At 41.6% G+C, this 26362-nt stretch overlaps 1 protein-coding gene across 8 annotated transcripts in view; it reads right to left on the bottom strand.

Annotated features, from left to right (window-relative positions):
- The window catches only part of WDR7 (WD repeat domain 7), a 150853-nt gene that overhangs the window by 23302 nt on the left and 101189 nt on the right, over window positions 1–26362 (bottom strand). For all 8 annotated transcript variants that reach the window (XM_075138116.1, XM_075138115.1, XM_075138117.1 and 5 more), the window contains 4 exons: window positions 16369–16486; window positions 15401–15550; window positions 14648–14730; window positions 8604–8703 (listed from right to left, as the gene is read on the bottom strand). In XM_075138116.1, coding sequence (XP_074994217.1) covers window positions 8604–8703; window positions 14648–14730; window positions 15401–15550; window positions 16369–16486 — 451 coding nt within the window. The remainder of the gene's footprint in view (window positions 1–8603; window positions 8704–14647; window positions 14731–15400; window positions 15551–16368; window positions 16487–26362) is intronic.

The raw sequence follows: 26362 nt of genomic DNA, 5'->3' as shown, positions 1-26362 counted from the left end.
AGAGAGCTCATGGTATTATTAGTTGTACCTTAAAGAGCAAAGAGAAAGACCTGAATAATTATAGGCTTACCTACCTCATGCAAATCGCCCCAAGAAAGGCATGTTTCATAGGAAATTGATACTAATGAGATGTTGATATAAATATAATACAAACATTGTCAACAACATAGTTTTATAGAAAAGAGGTGGTATCAAGCAAGCTTACTGAAATGTACAGTTTTGATGATAAAAGTCAAACCCCTCAGGTGGCAAGGCTTCTGAAAGGTGTTTGGTGCAGTTTCATACATTCCTGTGAGAAATGAAAAGGACACGTAACAAACAGGTTGGCTGTTGCATGGATTAAATACTGGTTAATCGATGTGGTTTGGAATGCAGCTGCAAACAGAAAAACTGCTGCATTGGTGCATTTCTCCCGGGTTCCCAAAAGGGCCCGTCCTAACCTAAGAGCTGCTGCTGCTAGAGCTTGAGGAGAACACCCAGAGGGCTTGGGGTTGCGGAGGAAAAACCCGGAGAGCACAATCCTTGAGCGCATGCTGGGCTGGCTGGGCTTGCCAGCACCCCTCCGGCCCAGAGGAGCCGCATCTCTTCGGTTTATCAAGTATGACGGTGGGACTTTGACCATGTCTCGAGCACTCACATGCAGAAAATAAATTAACGATTTCTTACGCAGATTAACAGTTAAATGTAATACAGGACCTACTGGTCAGAAGTTGAAGCTAAAGCAAAGTCAAATTAGAAACAAAATGTAGCTTTAATAATGAAAATCATTAACTACTGAAACAAATTACGACGATTCTGGCAGATTTTCCATTACTGGAAAATTTAAGATCAAGATGAGATGATCTTCTGAAGATACCCATTGCCCAGTGACGCTGGATATAAGCGCCCTGCCCCATGCAGGAGGTCAGACCTGATGATCGCAGAGATCCCTTCTCACTTCTCTCCTTCCCCCCACCCGGGAGCCACCAGTCATCAGCTTCCTCCATTTACAATTTTGCTTTCCTGAGAGAGACATCACCTGTGATGAATACACACTGAACTGCTAAATGCTGCTCTGGAGACTGCCGATGTCACTCTGATGGATGTGGCACCAGGCACTATTAAAAAAACAAAAAATCTGCTCTTACAGGGAACTTGGGTCCTCCCTAGGTGGGGAGGGGGCTCAGCATCTCCCGGAAGGCTGCTCCGCACACCGCCGGACTGGGAAGTCCTCCTACAGAGCCTTTACCTCCCACCAGCTGTCTCAGCACACCGTGTTTTTGCAGGGTTTAAAAATATTCTGGTCACAAAACCACTGCTTCTCCAGCAACAGAAAATGCTAAAAGGACTCAACAGCAAATATTGTATGAAAATATACTAGAGTTTAGCTAGTATTTTAAATAATTCTAATTTAAACTTCAGAACAGAGTTCCTAGAGTAGTTTAATACTAGCAAATTGCTTATTGTGGAACAGTTCTATTTATGAAAAAAAAAAAGAAATGCCCTCATAGCGGCAGTTCACAGTAATAATCTAAAGCACAGTGTAAAATAATACTAGTGTAAAAGACAAAATTATTGCAAAGGAGTCCTCCCCGTAATCTCCTCCAAGATATGGCTATTTAATAGTAAATTATAATGCAAAGAATTTGAAAAAAGCTGGTAGCTTATTAACTAAAACAAAGCAGCTAAACTGTTTGAGATTTCTATTTGTCATAATTATTTTGGAACTTATTATCAAAGCATTTAAAATTTTAAGAGTGACCTTGACATTTTATATCGTCTCTTTTCATAACAGTGTTGGGTGGTGGTTTTTTTTCTTTCCTTAAAAATCTCATGAATTCTTTTGATTGTTCAAACATTTCAAAAGCCATGCTGACAGAGCCCCACACAACCTTTCTCTGAGATTCGCAGTAACGAAGCACAACCAAACGAGCCCCCTTTCCTGCAAGTCCTCTGCAGGACGCAGCCCGAGCATAGGGTGCGGTCCCCCTTGAAAGGGGGTACAAAGACAACCCTAAAAGGGCTCCAACGCCTCGCCCCCATAGAATGAAATGTCTCCAGAAAGGCGGCAGTTGCTCTACGGGTAGATCGGTTGGCTTCCAGAGCCGCGTAGCAATAAGATAGTATGTTTTATTATGAGTGTCATGGAGACGGTGTGAAAAATCAAGAGCCATAGGCAGTGAGCGGCAATGGGTCAATACTGTTCACCGAGACATTGTGTAGATAATCAACAACAAGGCCCTGGGTTCTCGCTGCGCTGCAAACAGCTGAAGGGCAAATCAATACCGCCATGGGAAGGACACTGCCCGGCTCCGCTCCCCACAACACACCGCGGCTACTGCAGGAAGGCACCCGAAAAACCAAATGAATTCCAACTTCGCCTGTGTCTAACGCTGGGCATTGGGAATACCAACACTTGGAAGATATTTAATAATTTAATAGAAAAGAGAAAGGGAGAGAGAACCTAGTCTCTATATTAAATTATGGAAAAACATAGATAAAAAAGATATGTATTTGGAATACTCATGATATAATACAAGGGGGCTGTGTTTTTCATTCTGATTTGATGTTTTAAAAATAAACTAAAATCCATAACCCCTAAAATGAAAAAGATATTTCCCTGAAAGTAAGATTAAATGTAGGACATTTTGAAGTTTTTAAATATTATAATTAATAATATATCTTTTAAAATATTAGGTAGAATTCCCATGTTAGTACCCATATCTGCACAACAGCAATAATGCAAACCAAAAGCAAAATACTGAAATGCAGGTAACTTTGGCTTTGTGGCAACATTTTACTGGTAGTATTAATAATTGACACCTTATTAAATAAGTGATACTAATATAGTAAATTTTACTGGAAAAAACCTATCATATATAAATGTTGATTTATTATTTGTTCAAAAAGGTGATTCTTGACATCCATCATTCTATTAATCATTAGATGTAATTTCTCAGTCAGTACATACAACCACCTTTCTTGAAAACAAAATAAACATGTGCTGGAAGGAAAAAACCCATACAAAACGTTTTTGTTTCTTATAATTTCAGTTAAAATGCCTCCCTTTTTTCTTCAAGCAGATCATAAAATTCCTATCGTTAGCACCCTATTTCACCTATAGTGTAAAGATAAAGTAATCACATTCAGAGCGCATATTTAGGCCAGCAGTTTGCTGTACTGCTGATAATTACTACAAATTTTTCTACCAACTATAAACTGTGTTAAATCAGTGACATAATTTCAGTAACACATAACCCCACACTGCTCAGATCCTGCCATCAACTGAACTTTAAAGGTTTTTTTTTTTTTTTTAATCACGGCTGCGTGGTATGAAAAACTAATATTTTAAGCTTTATTTTCATCACCATAACTACGTTAGTATGCACAGTGCTAAGTTACCAGATTATAGTTTCATGAATTATTCAACGCAAACGTCACAAAATCAAAAGCAACTGCAAGCAAAGAAATCTCGTTCTTTTATGGGGATTTCTGATGTTTTCCTCAGGCATCTCCAGAGCGATGCGGCTTCGGTACACCGGGGCGGCACCCTGTTGATGCCAGTGACGCCCCGACACCCGCCCGCTTCACCCACCCCCACAGCATCCCTGCGCAGCATCCCCCCGCACAGCATCCCCCCCGTGGGGCTTGGGAGCAAAGATCTCAGAGCGAGGAACTCATCTCACTCCTGCACTGAGGCAGCGGACAGGTCTTCAGCAGCCGCTGGCTTGCCTTGGGGCCGCAGAGCCCACCTGCAGCCCCCAGCAGTCCACTCGCACAGCCGCTCCCCGCCTGCCCGCACCTGCACAGAGGGATCCCCAGCAGCTCTAGGAGACATGGCATTGCAAACAAGGCTCCCACAAGCTATCACAGCTCACCCGAGCTTGCTTTCTTGATCTCAGAAATGAAGAATGTTGCCCCTAAAAGCAGGTTTCCAGTTTGAAGCACCAGAACGGAGATGCTGCACAGACCAAGTAGGAAGAAAAAGATGTTCAGTTCAAGGAAAAAGGAAGCAGAAAGCCCTTCTCTGGCTCCAGGAGGGATTGCCTACTTTGGCATGTGACCCAAAGGAATGGGAGCACGTTGGAACGGGCACAGGTTCCCTCCTGAACAGTCTCACCACCATCAATCAGAGGGCTGTCGCAGCATGGTCTTCTACTGCACGCCAAGCGCATAAAACTACACTGCCCGGTTTTCGGGAAAGGTAAGCACGGGGAACTTGGGCCGAGCTTGGAGAATCCTCCTGTTCATGTTTCTCAAGAAGCCGAGTGAAGAACAACATTTTTTAGTGATAATATATCTAACTTTACGCATGCATGACGTACCGAATTTGCTGCTTCATAAATGCTACCAGCAGGTCCCCCAGCACCGCTCTCCAGAGGCGTCTGCGAGGCTCAGAGCGACGGGCAGAGGCAGCAGGTCCAGACAGACACTGGGACTGAGCTGGGGGACCGCATGCTGACTGGGAGCGGGAACCGCGCAGCCCCCCTGCCTGGGAGACGGGTGACATCCCGATGATACCCCCGGCCATAGCACGCCGACCCCCGGCTCCAGCGGGGCCAGGGCAGCACCCGCACGCCCTCGGCTGAGGAGGAGGACACTGGCTGTCTACCACGCCTTTTGGCGTAAGCCAGAGTTTGAGTTTAAGCTGCAGTGCTTTAACTGATGGAGATCTTTATTCCCTCATGCTCTTCATAGCCACTGCTGCCCTGGTACCGCTGGGACCACAGAAGGCGACGGTGGTTTAGACTGGCTTCCGTGTGAAAGAAAAGACAAACTCAAAGATGTATTTCCCCACGCGAGTTCCTGAGCCACGGGGGTTCGACGACCTGAGACCCACGCCCTCCGCTAAGGGACAGCTTTTGCAGTCACTGGGTGACAAACCACCAAAAAATGCATCAGGAGCGAGTAACAAATCTAAAGGGAGGAGGTTCTGCATCACAGGGACACGTCAAAAACATGAGCCTTGACGTGCAGTTTCATCTGGCAAAACAATATTCAGATGAAAAGCCTTTCAAAGTTCTGCTTTTGTGTGGTTTCATAAAAGGTGAAAAGGGAAAGAAGATCGGAGGAAGCCCAGCAGTAAGACTGGAATAGACACTGAAGTCAGTCTGTCTGCAGCCCAGAACATAAATGAATATTTTGCCTAAGGAGGATTAAGAAAAATGGAGAGTACATTACAGGGAAGGAGTTTTTACAGTACTCTGTTCTTTTCACCTTTCAAAACAAAGGCTGAAAGTGAGCATTAAGGCTGCATGTAAATAAGGCTGAAGAGTAAAGACCAAGAAGAGGAACCGCTTACTTAAGCTAGGTCAGCACCGGTACAAAGACTTAGATAACTGTAACTATACTGGTGTGGGAATAAAAAAACAAAAAAAAAAAAAAAAAAAAAGATTTCTAACCCTTGATATTTTAACCCACCAATATTCTGGAACAACTCTCCACTGGGTGTTGAGAAACCCCAGGTTTTTTCAGATGGAGCTGTTAGAAGACGTGATGCCTGCTGCAGCAGAACAAGCCACCATGTCCTAAGGAGGTCCCACCTGCAATACCCACAGCTTATTGTTTTCCCCTTCTGCTTATCTCAGCGTTACCTCAATTAACATATATCCTTAATGATGAGTATAAATGGGAGGGGGGGAGGAAGGGGAAAGCAGTTCCCCCTCTTCTTATCCAATAAGCAATTCTGATGCCTGATTAAAAACAGCTTACATGTGAGTTGTGATGGGGTAACTAATAAAACTTTCATATGTATTTCAAACTTCCACTTTCAAAACACTAACATATTTACTAAATGCAAAATTACGTTTATGGCTTCAGGAGAAGATTCAAAGAATCATCTTTTTTTAAGTAGTGAATGACTAAGCAATTTTTTGATAGTGTGTTTCTGGTAACATTCAAGAAACATAAACAGAAACAGCATGAGCTTAAGCTAGACAATGGTCTGTGTTAGACAAACATTTTTCTTGGTAGAAATGAAGCAGCAATTAGTGCAGAAAGTGAAAAGATCCTGACAGGAGAGCAGGGGGGTGGAGGCTGGCCAAGGGCTCCAGCGCACCGTCCCAGCGCTGGCAACTGCTCACCCAGTTCTCGCTCCGCGTTACAGCCAGGCCCTGATCCTCACGGGTACTCCCCAGATACGTGTCCTAATTCATGCTTGATTTAAACATACCAAGGCAATTAAAATATTTTGATAAACATTTTGAAAGGCTTTAACTTTTGTAAAAAAGTAAATTAAAAATTTGAGCTTTTTTCCCAATTTCAAAACTTTTTCATCTACACAATCCTGAAGTTATTTCACGTCTTCTCAGCAGCCTGAAATCTGCAACTGTGAGAAATAACTTAAAAGATCAGATTTGGAATACGAAACCTGCATCCAATAGATGGCGTTGCCCCCTAATAATCATGTATCTGGCACTCACGAAAATTTTTCTATCTCATGAATAATAATAAAATCTGCAAAGGACCCTGCCCTAATTACCCTGAAAGTCCCTTCAGTCATCGCCATCTCTGCTTTCCATGATCTATGTGGAAGCTTATTAAGAAAGTAAGAAAACAAGTGTTGTGAATGTTCACCCACACATTAAATTAACTGAGCGAATCATTCAGACAATTTACTGGTAGAAATCCGAAGTTAGTTCCAGGAGCCTCAGAGAACAGACTGCCAGCTGACAGGGAGGAGAGCGCGCTTTGGAGAAAAGGCTAGCAAACATCAGCGATGCACGATCCCCTTCAAATAGCTGGTGGCTATTACACAGAATCCGTTTTAAAAGAACAGGAGGAAAAAGTCAAGAAGAGAAAAATAAGGTATTTTAGCATGCCTGCCAAAGCAAGGGCAAATCAAGCCAGAGGGAAGATTTAGCCCTAGACGTACATGCAGCTGTAAGCGCACGTTGCTGTCCTGCCGACCAGCACCTCTGAGCTTCTGCAGAACTGCTGCCGATCACCAGGTTGTGTACGATGTGTTACAGACCCACCCCGAACTCACACGGCGAAGCCAGACATGCCAGAAATTACTCCGTATACTAACAAACCCCTCTGCTCACCTTGGAGCCAGCTCAGTAGCTGAAGCACGAATTAGACAAAGTTAAAAGTGCAAGGATGACAGCACTGCTTAAATGCTACTGCTAAGTGGAAGGACAGGTTTTGTCACCACTCTCCTTGTGCTCTGAAAACAGAGATGTAAGGAAGTGTACAGTTGTGCTCTTCACCTCTCCCTCTCCAGCAGCATCAGGAATTAGCTATTAGTTTGAGATGCCAAGACTTCACAGACTTATCTGGACTTTCCATTTTCAGTGCGATGATGCACACTGAAAGGAACTGTGGTCAGTGTCTCCTGGAGGCCAGCAGGAGATGTTCAGCTGCTTCATCACACTGGCTGCTGAATAGGTGGGGAAAAAAGTCATGCAGCATGCGCAGGCTCCTCGCACAGATCATCAAGGAAACGTATTTGGAAAGCGATACACACAGCTCTGTGCAGCACCGTGGTCATCTTGGCTAGGACCGCAGGACAGCAAAAATGCTCAGTGACATCGCATAGATCAATATACAGCAGTTCTTGTGGACCCATTTTATAGTTTAAATTAATAAATCATGATCCAAATGACTTAAGCTGAAACAAGATAGAGCAGTCCACTATCACTATTTGCCTGCATTTTAGAGCTATTTATAAAATAAATCTGGCCATCTTAGCTTCCATAGGACAGCTGTCTAAAAAAATACGGGAACATACCGTGTTGTCAGCTACTCGATTTGGAAAATAAACCCCAGAATTTCAGAACAGAAAATGAACCAGCTACGTATACCTAACCATGTGGTTCTGCCAGCAAAGTACTGAGTGATACTGCAGATGTAGCAGGAAGACGTCTATGCTACCTTCTCTATAATGCACATTTTGTAAGGACTAAAGATAACACCTTTTAGAAACAAGAAAACAATTATATTTACACACACAAAAAAGAATAAGGCACATTCAAAATACAGATATTTTATCCAAGCTTTACGTAAAGGCTATTGAAATTCAATGAGAAATAATAGCTGATCACATAGTACAAGGAATAATAAAGAACATTACCAATGAACTTTTCTGAAAAGATAAGGCAAATACTTTGTCATTTAAACATTTTTAATTCCAAGCACTCATTTCAACATTATCCTTAAGTACATCCTCTTCTAGATCACTGGTTAACTGGTAAGAAAATATGTATCTTACTTAACATCAGAAAAGTGTAAATACCTCAAACATAAGCATCATGGCATTTTGTAGAGAGGAATTTTAGGGAAAAAAAAAACCCTCAGTGGATTTTCTCTGCAACTTCTATAATAGATAAGTATACTGCTATAAATCCTAACTGTTAAAAATCAGATTTTTCATTTATTTCAGAGCAGGGGTATCCCCTAACTTCAGACTTTCATTATTAACCCATCTGTGGCACCCATTCAGTTCCAGTGAATGAAGACAGTAGGGCTCTATATACTTTGAGTCCTTCATTAAACTATTGATCCCCTCAGCATTATCCATAATGTTCCAGCAGCTCAGCATGTCAACTGATGCAGAGCTCGCTGCTCTTTCCTTTCAATAACTTCCACACTTTATGGGGAGGAAGGCACAATGATTTATTTACCTGACATTTCCCAGTCCGGATGTCGTAGAGGGCCACTGAACCATGGCGAGCTCCCACTGCTATTCTGTGACTCCGCTCGTAATAGCTGACCATGTAGAACCTGAATTGAACATTATAACAAGTAACAGGTGAGATCTGACCTGCCTGCGTGATGTTAAAATTAATTTGCAATGCCATTGGGTAATTAATATTAGTGCTAGGACAGAGATTTGATTTAAAAATCCATCAGCTGCCAGTTTTCATAATTGGCATTCAGCAAATAAAGCCAACTGATGTTTGATACATGATCGCAGAATCGTATCAGATTTATTTATTTTTATTACAGAGTGTTGAATCCTTCCATTGAATTTGGGAATAATCTATGTGATAGTCACTAGGTCCTTGAATGTCCATGTGCATATCTTGTTTACAGTGGAACACCACAATAATGCTGGATGTCAAATGGTTAAACAAGGACACCCTGAATGATTTCAAAGCACTTTTCCTTGAAAATCAAATGAGAAAGAATGAGAGAAAGCATAGGGAAAAATAAGCAAACTCATAAATTGTTGTTTGGCATTGGGGGGGAGGGGGAAGGAAAATTTATCAAACACTCTAATCTAATAACGTCCTTCAGATGAAAAGGAACTGAGAAGCATGCAATAGTCCTTAACATTCAGGCATCAACTTGAATTCAAACAATTGCAAAATTCAAGGAATTTCTACACCTTGAAACACAAGAGAGTCAAAGTCCTTATTTCAAATTCAAATATTTGGGAATATCATTGTGCCTTTCCTCTAAAAGGGAGAGCAGACCTGTGAAAACTGCTGACTGCATTTGCAATTAAATTTTAATTTTACGGTTAGATTTTACTATAACAACGTCTGCCAGAGATTTCTAGACTTAGTCTATAAAAATATGTTGCTGACTATATTTATGGCTTCAAACAACAAATCTTACAATGATCTATCTCCTTGTTCTTCAGGATTCCCAGAGTGCCATAGCAACTGCTCTCATACAGGTATGATACACTGGTTTCTGCAGTGCAGGATAGCACTCAGGAAGAAAAACAGCACGAAACACGGTGTTACAGGAAAAAAAAAAAGGAAAAAAAAAAAAGAAAATCGCTAGCTGTTGTGCAGGAGAAAGGGCAAGACTAAGCAGCTCAGGTGCACTTTTGCATTCCTGTCCATCCATCCCTGAGGACGTCTGCCATGTCCATCATCCCTCCCCGGCTCGCCGCTTTCAGTTGTGCTCTCGGACTCTCAGGGTACCTTCCAGGAAATATTTTCTCTTCCCCATCCACAGCCTCCCCACCCACAACCTCACGTGAGCCCCCCGTTCCCTTCTGGTGGAAGGAGTGCCACCCCACACGTGGGGCGGGCGCACACCCTCGTAGCGAAGGGGGGCAGACGTGGGGAGGCCCCTCCGAGGCATTGCCCCCCGGCCGCGGCCCCCCAGCACCCACACCCAGTCACTCGGGGCAGGCTCACCCGCTGCACCCGCAGAGAAGAAGGTGCAGCAGAGGGATGCAGATGACTTCAAGCAAGACCAAAGGGATGGCGCTGACCGTGAAAGACTTGACAGCTCTGCTGGTAATTCCCACTCAAGAGGACAAGACAAAGACAAAACCTCCATTATTTCCTTATCTACCTCTTACTCCACCTGGCACAGCCAACCAATATGGCAAAGTCGTCCATGAAAGCCTACAAGCCATCAGACGGGCTATCCCATACTGCCGTGTGCTGTGGTCGGCACAGAACCCTCCCTTCCAAAGCGTACAAGTAGGATGAGGGGCAACTTTTTAACACTCGCTTTTCTTGGGATATGGAAGTATTTCCAGGCCACACATCACCTCTGTTACTTTCTTTTGCAGCCAGCATCTGTTTCATCAAGCTGCTTTTCATATTCCTTTGGTCAGCGGTAGCCACACAACTTATTTATTTATTATTGAATAATAATAATAATAATAATAATAATAATAATAATAGTTTCTCATTTATTATTAAAAAGTCAAAAAGGAGTGCTTAGAAAAAAAATCAGAAGTTGTTGGTAAATAGCTCAGGAGCAGGAGAGGCAGGAGCCAGTCATGAGAAAAAAGAAGAGAAAAGGGATAATGCTGTGGGCAAGCAGGTGCCCGCAGGGTCTAAAGCCCACCACACATGGTGAATAAGGCATGGGACTGTAATAAGAGAGCATTCACGTTTTTCAGCATTTCACATCAAACTGCAAACACCTGCACAATTAAAGTGGTGCCCAGGTGAACAGGGAAGGGGCTATTTTTAAGGCTATTTTATATAACCAGCAAACTCAGGATCTATATATAAACTTATAAAAAACCACACACTGCTTGATCATTACAAGTAAAATGGACTACAACAGAAAGTTTCTACATAAAATGTTTTATATCCCCATTAATTCTATTACACTACTGAATGGGCACAGTCCACTTGTCTCCTCCAATAGATTCAGAACGAGAATATCACATACTATTATATGTAAGCAAACAGCACTTCTCTCCTTACTGCATTTAAATGCCCATTTAGACAGAGTGCCGAGTCAGTATTTTTCTTCGAAAAGAAGAATCCATCAGACTGCATAACAACAGAGGGTTTGGGGAAAAGCAGCTTCAAGGAAATAGATGTTTTTGAGTTTAATTTTCTAAAAAAAATTACGCCTTAAACCGACATTCAGTTGTCAGCTCTTTAGCCTCATTCTTTATCTTTTAGTTAGCTTAGCATTGTTACAACCACACATAGATTTAAATATTTTAATCCTTTGCACCCCTTTCTACATGTCTGTATGGTAGAGTTCAATAGAGAATGATGTGCCAGCATATATTGAGACTATGCTACAAATTCGTTTTTGCAAGCTGGTGCATCTATATCCATAGTTGGCATCTTGGCGGAGACCCTGCTCTGAGTGCTGCCCCATTACTGCTCTGCAGAGAAACTTCCGTTGGCCAGCAGACCGCTTCTTCCAGCGTCGCAGGAACTCTGCTGGAACCGACAGGATTGTGCTGCTATTGCTGGTACCAGCTAATCCTCCACATTAAAGGACGAGCTGTGACCTGCACATAGCCTTCCCTCCTGCCTGTTCCAGATGAAAACTGCCTACAGAGATGAAGATGGTCCAGTCTCCCCCTGTGATCTCCTCACCCTCACCAGTCTCTTCCGCTTTTGGGTCCTCCGAACACAAGCCACCAGCCAGATGATGTGGGGGTAACAGGCTGCAAAGGCTGCAAGCTGAGCTGAAGCTAGCATCGTGCAGCAGGCTAAGCACCTGGATGCCACGCTGCAGGGTGGGGACTCAGCGTAAGCAGGCTGGGATAACGACTGGTTAGGAAAATGATCTGTCAGCTTCCACCAAATACTAGCAACCACACTTGCCAGTTGGAAACGGGGCTGCTTGGGCTGGCTGGGGTTTAGGCTGGTACTGGAAAGGCCAGCAGCAGCAACACTGTGGTTCAGTGAAGGCCCACCAACTGTTTTAAAACCTGACGATAACCATATAAAACACTTGTTATTTTAAATGTCATCTATCTTCCCATGTGAGACTATCCCGTTACACAGACCGCTTTAACTCAGCAGCCTGTACTAAGTACATGACCTGACCAAGCAGAGCCCATAAGGGACCACTCAGCTGTAATCCAACTGCTGAATCTGGAAAATGCTCAAGTTAAACAGAATTTTGCAGCCTTCAATATTATCCTTCGCAATTTTAAAGAAATTCAGAAATATTTCATATTCATTGCATTGTACTTCAATACTTATTTTATTCTGGTAAGAAATGGGTTTGCATAGAGCATGCCAAAAGGTATTACGATCCTCTAAAGAATAACACTTAGGGGAAAAACAAATAGACACCATAATCGTATGCTGTAAGATATGATACCCAAAAATACCCACAGCGATGGATTTACCTCATCACCACCCATCAGGATTGAGTCACGCTCACAGCAATTAATGGCATGACTGCTACATTTGTACAACAGAAAAAAAAACCCGAAAAGCCAAGAGGAATGATAATCAGGTGCTTTAACCCGGCACACTGCTGCTCCCAGCCCTGGGTTTAATGTTCTGCTGAAACAGGAATGTCACTTCCAAGAGACCGCAGAGGCACCAGGAAACGTTTGCCATTACAGCCATGAGTAAGGTACTTCTATAACGTCCTCTGAGGAAGAAGAGCTTGCACTGAGACACCTGAATGATTTTGCCACAACAGGGGTGCGCATAACACCGTACAGCAGAAAGAGCACTGTGATATTAAAAGAATTAACCATAGGATTATGTCAAAGTGCTTCCACTTGGAATCTCTCCAGAGATTCAACCATTTGCTAAAATCTGATGAAAATTTCCATTGGGCTGAGTGATCCCATCGGTGGGGTGCTGTATCATTTTTACAATGGCTATAACTATGGAGAATAGGAAATATTACTAGTAATTTAACAAAATTTTAAGATACCTTATCACTATAAAAATACAACAGGAATAGGGAGATTTTTGCACTAATTCCCCTTACCATTGCATTTATATTTTAAGGTAAGCCTTTTAAAGTATCAGGAGGAAGGAAGATTACGGCTATCAGTACCCTACCTGTCAACAAGATAATTGTTCTTTTCTTGAAACTATTCAATATTTTAATAGCTTATTAAATTAAAATGTAATGGTCGACAGAAGATTATTATGATTTATTGGTTGTACCAGTTTAAGAGTATAACTGGGATATTTATCATAGTCTAAAGATACTGTAAATGTTCCCATTTTATAGATCACATTTTACTACGCAAAAGTACCATTTTAAGAGCGAAGTAGAACTAGCCCAAGACAAAGACGACTGACGGTGCTGAACTCCTGCTGAAGGGCAGTGGGAGCCGGCGGCTGAACAGCCACTCGGGCCTTTTGGTGCCCTCTGAACTGCCGAGTCACCCACAACGCGAGCACAAGACAGCCACTGCGCTTCTCTTTCCCTTTGATTTTGTGCAAATTCATACTTGTTATTTTACTGAGCTGCCTGTCGCCACAGGAGAGCTTTAAATGCTGCCGAAGCCGTTTCCACACGCTGCAGAGTGCAGGGCAGCTCTAAGCGACCAGCAGTGCTCTCTACACTTTGCGAGGTTTAATTTCAATTGAATCTTCTGTGTCCAGTGCGAGCGTCCCAAAAACGTTTCTAAAACCAGGGGAGAGGGCAGCCTCCTACCAGGAGGGCGAGGGTGCTACTCGCTGCCTACAACAACGATTTTGGAGCACAAGCTGCTCCCTTGACAGATGCCTGGGAGACAGCCACAGGGCAGAGAAAGCAAGGCTCTATTCCAGGAAGGCATTTGGTACTTTCTATTCCTTATCTCCGTTTCACTGACCTTGCCTATGGGATGGCACTGCTACGCAGCTGTGTGACCAGCTCAGAGGACTTGGAAGTGCCTGGTCAGGAGATGATCTCCTCCAATAACTATGCCCTACTGCCAGCTAGTAGGCAGATTACAGCAGCTATCGGCAACAAGGAAGTAACATTTATTCTCAAAATTCTACCACCAAGCCCCCCAAAACCATCCTTATTTTCTGCTGTCACCATTTTCTTTTTTCCCCAGTCGCTTTGATGGTGGCAATTAATTCACTCAGGCAGGTTGTGCATATTGGAATCTAACTTGTTACTCAAGTACATTATTCTCATTTTTGTAAAAACAAAGATATTGATAAATCTTTTGGAGGCAGCTGCTCAGGTTGTGTGGCTGTTCCAATGGAGTGGCTAGGATATATGGAGGATACATGCAGGACAGAGTTTTTCATGAGATTACACAGTATTTTCCTCTTTTTGGACTTTTAAAATATCCAAACTTCAAGGAGTTGTTAATGCTTTTCTTTTCTGATCCATGTCTCTGTCAGATGTGATAGAGAACTAAAAGCCTACAAAGGCTTATAGGTGAGCTAAAAACACTCTTCACATTTGCTTCACATTGTTTTAAGGGCAAGCATCATGTAAAAGATTGTTTCACTCTTAAGTAAGAAATATATCCTGCTGGTGACCCTACCATTTACTTCACAGTATTCTTGGAGGAAAAGCTCACCTGCAGATGGCTGGAAAGCATTCCTGAAGACCCTTTTTCTTAACTAAAGATCCTTCAAGGCAATACATGATGATGTCCATAACCTTGGAAACAGAAGTTAAAATCATTTAATGTACTGTATTTTATGTTTCATAATAAAAGTTCTAACAGGCAAAAATAGAGAACTTCTGTACCTGACTGCATCTTTGATACCTAACTTTAAAATACAATTCGGATAAAACAAACAAGAACTGTCTTGCATGTGGTAAGAGTTTACAACAGCAATGGTACTGGCAGCTGGAACCATTCAGAGTACCTGTAAACAGTTACAGAACAACAAACTACTGGTAAACATAAGCTATTGGAGCTCTGTAAGTAGCTCTGGTGTGAAAAAGGCCTCTGGGCATCAGTATCAAGTTACAAACCTGTTACATCATTTGTACCATTCTTCAACAATATTCATCAGCATCAACGAATGCAACAGAAAAACATCCACGTGATCCCCCAGGGTGTCCAAGTACCAGTGCAATGAGCACACCGTACCCCCAGCAAATTCTCTTGCTTGGTTTTTTTTTTGCTCCAACAATGCAATTTAATGCAATTTAAGTTTTTACAGTTCAAAAAATGAGCTGAGTGGTATAAAACAAATCCTCTTCACACACAAAAAGGTTTATGGGCCACGCAGAAAGAAATTCTACGATCTGACTCCAGGCCAACATGTTATTCACTGTTGCATCAAACCCATATCAAGCAGATATGGCAGAACAGCCTTACCTCCACAAGAAGGTCCACGACATCGGTAGGCATCTTCTCAATAAGTATCTCAATGACTCTCAAGATCTCTCCTTTGGCCCGAGCAAGAGTGGTGGTGTGAATATTCTGCTGAGACTGCGTGTTCGCTGCGAGGGCAGTGTGTCTGTGCACCTACCAAAGAGCAGGGTTACACGTGGAAACTCGGACTCTAAATATTCTCCATCTGTGCCTACAGTTAAACACGTATGTCACATTAAGAAAGCCTGTAGTAGGCAGAATGTTTTGCTTTACTTTGAGACCTATGGATTATTTCCCCTGCCCAGTTACTCATAATCAGTAGAGCCGCTAATGGTTATCCTTGGTGTAGTTTTTAAACAAGTGCTTACCTATTTTAAGTAATTCTTAATCTCACAAAACTAAAGGTCAAGATAAGCAAATGCCTGCTGGGTCTTGATTACATGATTTTCACATACTTGAACATCTATCTTTAGGCATTAGACAGCTGCTTTATAACAGGCTTTTTTTGGCTAGCCTCTGAACGTGGTCCATCCCCTTGCTTTAGCTCAGCCAAAGCTCCAGGCTGTATCTGGGTTCCCTCAGACAGACCGTGCCCAGCCTACACTGAGCTCACAGCAGCGTCCCTTCCTCCTCACCCTCCAAAGCCCATGGCTAAGTCTCCACTCCCTTTTAATTCATACTGAACGGGGTCATGTGTGCATTGCTTAAAGAAAGCAGGATTCTACACGTTGCTATTGGAAGTTTATATAACCAGGATACAACAAATTAAGACAGACACAACTCAGTTAAATATTGGTCCTGTCATAAATCATGGGTGATTTGGACATCTGCAGGCATACAAATATTACACTTGCTGTTTCCCCTGCTGGGGAGGAAGGGAGGGGCATTTGATTCTCCCTCTCTGTTCGTAAGCCTGCAGCCTCAAAGCTCGGAGGAAAAGCTGCTGCAGCCGAGTGACTGGCCCTGCTCACCTCCTTGGCGATGGTGGTGATGAAGGCGGGTGGTCTGGCGGTGGCGATGAGGGAGAGAGCGTGCCGCGCCGAGCGGGCAGAGTCGGCGGCCGGGCTCAGGGGCAGCCCCATTGTGATGCTAAACGGGCACCAGACAAAGAGGGGAGAAAGAAAAGGAGCATTAGAAATATAGAGTGAAAAGATTAGAAACAGCTTATAATGTCAGTTCAAGGTCAACGGGAGCACTCAAACAGTTAGAATATAATGGACTTCCAACAATGAACAGTGATTAGGAGTCAGGGTGTTCTATCATCAAATACAAAATCGAATAATTAACCATGAAGATTGAAAACAGTATGTGCATCTGTCCAAAGTGTTAAAAAGGCCTTGTTAACAAATTATCTGTATGTGCTGAATACATCTCACCCAACTGAGGACAAGGCAAATGAAGAATGTCTTCCCAAGAATTTATGGTTTATTCTTTTACAACATTTTAAACCCAGGCTGAAAAATCCCCTGTTCATAGTAATTCTCCTTAATTCAGCTAAGCGCTGGTTATACAAGGGTAAAAGAAGAAGCTTCTTAAAGAACTAAAACCACCAAATCTATTCAATTTAATTTTCTTTACTGCATGACTCAGTTGCAGCAGCATGATGAGATGACAGACAGCCCCATACCTTATGCTTTCTAATTACTGAAATTATTCAAACGCTCTTTAGAATTTCTAACACTGAGGTTTTTACTGCAGTTCTTTGAATAATAGTAAGGGATTAACTGGCATCTAAATTTTCCATACACAATGCTTTTATTTGCTATGACAAGATAAATGCAAGAAATCATAAGGTAATAACAAGTACCCAATAACTATATTAAGAAAAATAAAATCTAGTATTTGGTAATTGAGAGACTACGTACCTGACAAAGAAGATACATAAGCTTATTTTTGTCTGAAAGCTTCCTTTCTTAAAATTGTACTATTTTAACTTCCATTGTTGCATACGTCACAGCAGAGCCCAGTTCCGTTAGGCTGGCTGTACATTATCCAGCGATTCTACCAATCCTTCCTGCACTCCCACCCACGGGCCACCCAAAGCGTTCCCAGTCCATGGGCCCAGAGCACAGGTACCTCTCCAGGCTAAGAGCATCGTGCCTTTAGTAAATCAACCTAATACATAACGATGCATCTGATCTGTGTTTTAAGGCAGTTCCTACAAGACCACAGAATTCAGCAGCGCTCAAAGGCAGTCGGACAACGAGGGTTACAGATCAGGGAAGAGCAGTGGTGTGCCAAGGCCGTATTTCAGCGCTGGCTTCGATGCACTGCAGGCACGCAGGTCTCCCTGGGAGAGGACATTTCTCCAAGGGAAAACTGCCGCAGTGCAGGGGGAAGAAATGTTGGGGAAAGAGCTATGGGGAAAACAGGGAAGAATGTGCTCCGATACGGAATCGGGCTTTTACAGAAGGGGAGGGAACACCTAGGAACCAGCGTGCTTTGGGATTAAGCTGAAACATTCAGCCTATCCCACAAAGGAAACTTCCTCTGAAATGACTATTGCAGCAAGGAAAGAGAGACCACAAACCAGTTTGCCTGCTCTAAAACATTTTAAAGTTTTCCTATAACATATAGTCTGATCAATCCTGCTGCTATGATCACACTTGCAGCAAGCAGTAGCCCTTGAAGTCTTTTTAAATAAAATAAAAGACAAACCTGGTATCAGTCCACCATTTGAGTACACTGCAATTCCTCATGGATTTTGCTAAGTCATGAGAAATTATGTTTGAGAATGCACTGAAACCCCTCCTCAGCTATCCCTTCTCTTTGCTATTTTACTTGGAGATTAAGTAACAAAAAAGGTATAAACCTGTAAACAACATATATAGGTTTACTCTTTTTCTGTGGAAATGAAGTACTTTTCTGCAGACGACCACGGGCAGCAATCGCTGCTCCTGAGGCGCAGAGAGGGAGCGGATCCCACGCGGCACAGGAAGATTGCGGCTCCTGAACACGTGTAAGTGAACGGCACTAACCGGCCAACACAGGGGCATCGAGTTTTAAAGCAGTTCCTACACTGCTGGTTATATTACGGGTATATGTGAATGCTAAGTGTTAATAAAAGTGAAGCTTTTCATTAAAGCAACTATGTAATTCAAGTGCACGTTAACAATACAAGATAGTTTTATTATAAGAAAAAAAGATAAAATCTGCACCCTTCTCTACTATCAATGTAATTTCAAATGGTTTAATACTTTGACAGATACACATGAGATAAAAATACATTCAATAAAATGAGTACTAGTCCAGTGATACAATCATATCTAGAATCTGCAGTTTCAGAAGAATACCATGCATTTCCAAACGCCGAGGATGGCCCGGTTGGGTAAGTTGTGGCTCATGACAATGCACAACAGTGACAACAGAGCACCAGAAAGCACCATTAGCAGCTCTGCACCACCAGCTACCATAACCAGACATCTCTCATTCTGCAGCCTTTACGCGCATCCGCGCAGTCCCGCTGCTGCCAGAGGGATTACTCGTTTCAGTCAGGGCTGCCGCTTCCCACTGCATTAGTTTTACACATTTGATGCTATTAGAATGGCTGAATGGGAACACACTGCTCCAAATCCCCAGCCTGCCTGCACTAGAGGCTGCTGGCCAGAGGTTCAGCTGCGTCCACGTCGCTCGGCATACCTGGGAGGCAAGGGGCCATAAAATCTCTCTTTTTACTCCTCCGAACCCACTGGGCTGGTTGGCTTAGCCCTTACTTACACCTTAGAGGAGCCTCAGGGCTTCTTTAAACCAGAAAGCTGCCAGCAACCTCTATGGCAGGCAAGCCACAGAAAATAAAAGCAGACTCATGGAGAACAGTATAGTCATTCTACACTTCTACCTCTTTAGCATCTCTATATGCTTCCAAATTTGTAAAAACTGGTTTATCAGGGTCAACAAAGTTCATTCTTCTCTGAAAACAAAGAGTCAGACACAACCTGCTCTGAAAAGAAATGAGGGAAAGGAGAAATTGAAACAATGCAAAAGATGGGGAAATCACAATACACGTGTCTTGTACTCCAGGGGCACCAAACCCCCACAAACAATACAGTGTCAGCATTTCCATCACGCTCTGCCACAAAGCTCAAGGAGATCAAACCCACAGGACTCAAAACGGCAAGAAAAAGCATCCGTTCACTTGTTCAAACTCCAAAAATATTTGGGTTAATCTGTCTATTCACCTTGTGACAATAACATTTGAGAGCATCTCTTTTTTCAGGCTAAACCAGAAAAATTATTTATCTTCAACAGAAGCTATTCTGCATTTTCTTATGCTAGAGTTTACTCTATTTCAGAGTATTTCAGAGCCAGGATGGAGAGCACAAAAGGTGGTTTTCTTTTTCCCAACACTTCAACAAGAGACCACATGTGAAAATGTGAGTTAGAAAATAAGCGTGATGTGGCACTTTCTCAGATGCACTGAAAATCTCCTCTCGGGCACTATTTGACAGGGTTCTTCTTCCCAGTGCTCTCTGACTGAATTTTTTTTTGTAAAGAGTAATAGAAGTTTACAAACCCAACTAGCTCATTGCAAAGTCTGTTTATGCTCTTGTAGAGGATTTAGGTAGCATGTGGCAACTGAACAGTTACTTTACTTACTTCTTTAATTTAGAGAGAGAGGTGTCTATAGAGGACGACACATCCTCTCTCTCTTTTTTTTTTTTTAAAAAAGTGTCCTTAAATACAATTCTCTATGCAATATCTGATTTTATGTTGTGGAAACTTACAAATTAAATACTTTGCAGCAAGAACTTCAGGGTGGTTAATGCATTCTCTGCCAAATGAACTCTTTTTCCAGAGCAACAACAAGATGAGGTATGGATCACCATTTTACAGACCTGAATTCACATAAATACAAACCAAAGTTTATTGTCATTTTCCTTCCCACTCCTCACCATCATTGTATGCATTAAAATTACTCAATTTGAAAATCAATAAAGTCTCTGCAACAATAAAGATGTCCCCATTGGCCTTTTACTTGTAAACCCATATTTGAATATAACTTAAAAAACCCTGTACGGATGTTACGGACAGAAGTGCGGAACCAGGAAGAAGGAGGTATCAGAGCCAGGCTTTCAGAGGGGCTCATTATCTCCCCAAAGCAATCAAACCCTCAGGCCGCAGTACTTCTTTCTCTAAAAAGGCTTGTCTTTCTGGCAGCAGTACTTTTCCTTACAGGGTGCTTGGTAAAGCGTGCGTTTTCCTGAAAAGCAACAGGCTTTTTGTTAATTCATTAGCATGGGGCAGTGGTAGTATGCGGGCAGATTAGCCCCCTCCTGGGGCTGGGCCAGCTGCTCTGCACGTCCTCTTTCAGAGGAAAGCCCTGCGAGATGGGACAGGCACACCGCACCAAAACCCGGAACAAAACCAAAGCAGATGCAAAACTAACGTACAGAGGGAAACGCTGCCTTTCACACCCAGACTTCTATTCTTGTATTGATGAGTTTTAGGACTTCTGTACGTCCAGCGAGAGTCGGCAGCACGTGTTGTGCCTCTTGTCCTCATCCTGCCCCCTGACTTCGCGCTGCACTGTAAGCAGACATTTGAGGAATCATTTCTGTACACATAACACAGACAAAATGGATGCAGCTTGTGCCGTAACACATGCCTTTAACACCTGAGACTATATTCTACCTGCGAACGACAGTAAAAAACTTGGATTTATTACTGTATTTATTTGTGCTCTTGATTTGTGCCTTCTGGCTCATTTCTAGAAGGCTGATCTCAGGGGCCAGTACCCTGCATCACCAGGGAATGATGCCCTCTCCCTTCCCAAATCCATCACCAACTTTCCCCCCGCCAGTAATCTGAGTATCTTGAGTTTTTTGGGAATCAATATACTATTTGAATAATGTTTTCAATGAAATAGAAATTATTTTAATAGATAACTTGTTCATATGTTTACCTCAGATTATCACAACTTCAGAGTAATGTTTATGTACTTCCCTATCTACAAAAAAATAAGGAAGATGCATTTAAAAAGCTGATTCTTAAAACAAGTGGAAAAGAACAAGCTACTTGGGCAGAGCTGTAGATCATACCTAGCAAAAAGGTAGACGGAAAAGGTTCGATGGCAGTGAACAGAAAACGTAGCAATGGGATCTCTACATTTCTTGACTTCCATAAAGCAATGCCAGATGAAAACTTCATGGGACTAAGAATGTGAAATTTCAGCATAAAAGGTAATGATCTTGATTAATCTGTCTTTACTAACTGCACTCAAAAGAAGGAAGCCGAGCACTGACCCAGCTGGTCGCACAGAGATCCCAGAGGGACTTCACAGAGGACATGCTTCCCAGGGAGCTGTTGAAGGGTGTAGCGACGGGGCCGTCTTGCCTTTCAGGGAAAGCTGCTGTTCTGCAAAATGGACATTCGGCCCCTTTTCTCTCCTCTGGTTGGAGATTTCGCTTTGATGCTCCGCGGTCAGAGGGAGGGAAAAAAGGGAAGATGGGTATATCCCATCTTATTTAACAGAAACCTCTACATCAATACACCCCAAAAACACTCCTCTTGATACAGGCAGCCTTGAAGTGATGGCTGAAGGAACGGGAGGAACAAAACTCCCTCCGCGGCATAAAGCCAGCGAGTGTGGTACTCCTCTTCCTCCTCCTCTTCCTCAGCCCCCCCGAGAGGCTGCAGGCGCCGATGGACCACTGCCCTTCGTGTGACACAGCTGCAGCTCATCTAGGCTGGGCTCCAGCCTCCTAGGATCAAAGGTCTAAACCAGAACTGACATGGACACAAAGCCCTGCTATTTCCAGGTTTAAATCATTTCTGTAGTGGCAGCGTGCGGTAACATGCCACATCACCTTTAGGACCAAGTACTCAGCTCGCATTTCTCCTTTAAAACCCTCAATTTCAGCAATTGTTTAGGCTATGTTCTATGTTAGGGCAAAATGTTCCACCGTACTTGAAAACCGGGGATGTCCCTACTATATATCCTACGGCTCCACAGATAGAATCCATAAGAATATAAAAGTACAGTAAAGTTTTCCACTAAAGACAACCAAAATTAATGAGATTTAGCCTGATTATTCTAGTACACACACATATATAAAAACATATAGATAGATTAGAATGCAATTTGCTTATTTTGGTATGTTATGTCATAATCTGTATCAAACTGTTGCTTGTAATTCAAAGTGTGAAAATAACGGACAGCAATGCTCCCTATCGTCATCCATGCCAAGAAATCAAAGCCTAATAAATGCTAGAAAAAACACTCTTAATCCTCACAACTGAGCAGTTTCATTCGGCGTGGCAGGCTAGCACAGTATAATCTTTGGGGACTAGGATGAACTGGGAGAGTGGAGGAGTTATAAATACCAGAGTTTTGGATAACAGCTCAGATATTTAATTCAGAAGGGAAAAAAGAAAAACACTGCTATTTTTTTTGGTCAATAAATGTGAAGTGATTTTTTTTTTTTTTTTTTTAAAGCAGAAGCTTGACATAAAAGCTCTTTCATAAAACGTTCTTAACATCAGGGAGAGAAGCCAGGCAGCTGCGCGCTGTTATTGTGTACACGGTAAATCAGGCACAAAAAGGGGCAGCTCAGCAGGGCACCGGGAGGGTAAGATGCACACTTAACCCCCTGCACACATTGTTGCTCTATTTCTTTCCATCTTCGTCTGTCTGCAGTCAGTACTGTATCTGTCATGAATGTAACAGGCCATTTTCAATCTAAATCTTGTTATGGATTAATAAGCAAACACTTTCTCGCTTATTATGCAATTTATCATGATGAAAATTGCATTGGGCTCCTCAAGGCTACATGCTGATACATTCATTTATTCAGTGCTCTGTGGATAGAGAGCCATACTAATCTTTATGACAGCTACGGATGTAATCGCAAGACGAAAATGACTTTCTGAAGAACTGCGTTCGCTTGCCTTCTGTAAGTCTACATTTACATACAATAGGGCTTAGGAGATTCTCTGGGAAGGCAAAACATTTGGCTTCTTTTGTCACACTGCAAGAAATAATTGATGTTCAGACAAATAACAATGTTCATCCACTTTGTACATTATTTCTCCAGAAACACCCCCCCAGCACACGGCAATCATTCATTCTTTAAATCTTGAGGAAATTAAAACTGTTGTATAAAATTGGTCATATACTTAGTATAATGTAAAAGAAAGTCAGAAACCTTAACACTTCCGCAGATGGATGATAAAATGCATACATGGTATTAAGACAACCCCGGTCAGTTCCTTATTGCATCTAGCATTTAAAATGTGTTTTTTTATAAACAAACATTTGTAAACACATTTGTAAAGTAAAATTAATTCATAACAGAGCAGTTTTCAGAACTGTAAGATTTGAAACTGACTTCTAAGGTTAAATGCTGTGGGCATGTAAAAGTGCTCATGGCGTTAAATGTTATAGCTACAAGCAAAAGAAATTCTTGACTGAAATAGAAAAGTAACTGAAAATATAAATACATAATTGAAACACTTGACAATAATGCTTATAATTATTTGTAATCAAAAGGATATTCTACGTTTCATATGTTGCAACATAAAAAAGCAGTGTTCACTGTGATTTAGCAAACAATAGCCTTAGAATAAAACAGAAAACTCGCTAATTGTTAAAGGATTTTTTTTTTTAATATCTAAAGTAATATTATTACAGCAATGCCATAAACAAGAACATCTGTAAGCTAAGGAAACCCCCTCCTTCTGCTAAGCACAGCATTTCACATGCAGATGAATATCCACCAGACCACTGAAGGCCTACGGCAGTTTTAAAACAGTTTTAAAGTACTGCAGACATTTCCTTCTCCTTGAACGTAAACTCCCACACGCTTCAGGATATACCCAGAAAGCTTGATAGACATTAGCAATGCCATCAAGCAAAATATTACCTGATGAAAAATGAACCTCTGCATTTCATGAAAAGAAATACAGTAAAATTAATACCTAAATAATCAATTATGACGACCTCGGCAATTTCAGACACTAGATTCCGCCCCCCCCCCCCAAGCAAAAACCTTGCAAAGAAAATATCACAGTCCAGTCAGCCGTCTTCCTTTAGGAATGAAATTGTTTCCCCATTAATGAATGGTTTATCAATTACTGAATAGTTTACAAATTAACACTTAAAGAACACCACTAATTAAAATATTATGTAGAAAGCACTACATAAATTAAAAATTAAGCATGAAATATGTTAAAAAAACCTAGGGAATAGTCACACAGTGCTTGGGATGCCAGACTTAGAAAGCACTAAAATTGCAATTGGTGCAGATTATGAAAGCTCAACTGAAATAAACGGCACCATCGCGATTCACACCGGCGGAAGGTTTTGTTTATATTCTGCACAGAAACACAGCCCATCAGCGCAGATTCAAAATGCAGAACTGCGAATGCAGGTAACAGCCTATGCATTTAAGAACATAAACTTGCTTAACAACAAAAACGTGCTGAGGTTTTATTAGAAAAAAGATAAATGATTTCTATATTTTATGTGATGAAAATTACTATTAAATTTAAATATTTTTAGTAACAGTCATTTTGCAAGTGGATGTCTGCAGAACTTTAATGCTACAGTATTAATTCACACTGACAACCAAACGAATATGAAATTTGTATTTGCTCAAGGCAATCCTCTACCTAGAGCAGAAGCTACATGTTTTGTGTGTCCTACTGGGGACTAATTTGTTCCTATGCAAGAGCCGTGTACCTACGAATGAAAATTTTGTCTCAGCGACACTAATGTATATCCACTTACATTTTTCAAGGTTTTCCATTAAAAGCAGGAAGCTTGAAATAGCTTTCAAAGCCAATTATATAAAGCATAGTATCATTGTTTTATTTCATATAAACGGCTTACTGTGGCTGCTTCTTATAGTGACTTTTTATTTTTTCTTTATTTATACATAGAAATCAGAGCCTCTCCTTTTGCACATTTAACTGGTTTGCTTTTTTTTTTAATAAAAACTGAATACAGGCAAAGTTGTTCAGATACAGATTTAGAATAAATTTCAGACGAGATGATTAATTTTACAACAAACAATAATAAAAATAAATAATATATTGCAAAATCCTTTCCTGTGCAAATAGTCCTGTTGTCATTAATCAGATTAATGGTGTGAGTAAAGACTCTTCATGTGAGAATCGGGGCCCCAGTTGAAATTTATTACATTTAGGCCTCAGATCATAAAATTTGTGGGTACTCAACAGAAATGCTACTCACGTCCTGCAAAGTTGCACACATTAAATAAATCCCAAATGCTAATATTCAAGAATCCCATTATCTTAACACAAAATGCATCAAAAAAAGGTAAGACACTACCTTTATTACACAAGTCATCTTAAATGACTTCACTTACGCATTGAGCTATAATTATTTGATTTAGCCATAAGTATTTGATGGCATGATTGATAGTACAAGGCACTATCACATGTAACAACTTGCATGCATACTTGTGTTTATGTAACTAGAAGTTGTACAATTATAGTAATTTTTAAGAAAAGGAACAAATACGCACTTAAGAGTTCCATGCACAAAAAAAGCCCACCACACCACAAAAAAACCCAGTATTACATTTTTTCTGTGTATTTTATGTCGAAGTGTCAGCCTTCCTTATGAAATTTGCCCCCCCAACCCCAATTACAAATACCTAATTGAAAAAAGATTTTATTTCAAAGAGGTTAGAATGGAGATACAGGACAGCATACCATATAAATCTTGATTTAGGACACTTTAATAAGTTGTTCTCTGACCCTAGAGACAGGCTCTGGTCTATTGAGTCTATGATTTCTTAGCAATCCTTACATCTACAGGTTACCTTGATGCTATTAATAGCGACGCTGTTGATAAAATAACCACCTTTCCCAAATGTACTTTCCAAAACAATTCACATCCTGACGGGATGGCTTGTAAAACCATGGGAAGAAAATCCACGTATTCAAACACACTGGTGGAAAATACCTTCTGAAAATACTATTTTTACAGTTAAGAAAGGG

This window comes from Calonectris borealis, chromosome Z, assembly GCF_964195595.1.
Source record: "Calonectris borealis chromosome Z, bCalBor7.hap1.2, whole genome shotgun sequence".
Taxonomy (NCBI): Eukaryota; Metazoa; Chordata; class Aves; order Procellariiformes; family Procellariidae; genus Calonectris; species Calonectris borealis.
This window is presented reverse-complemented; position numbering and strand designations above follow the sequence as displayed.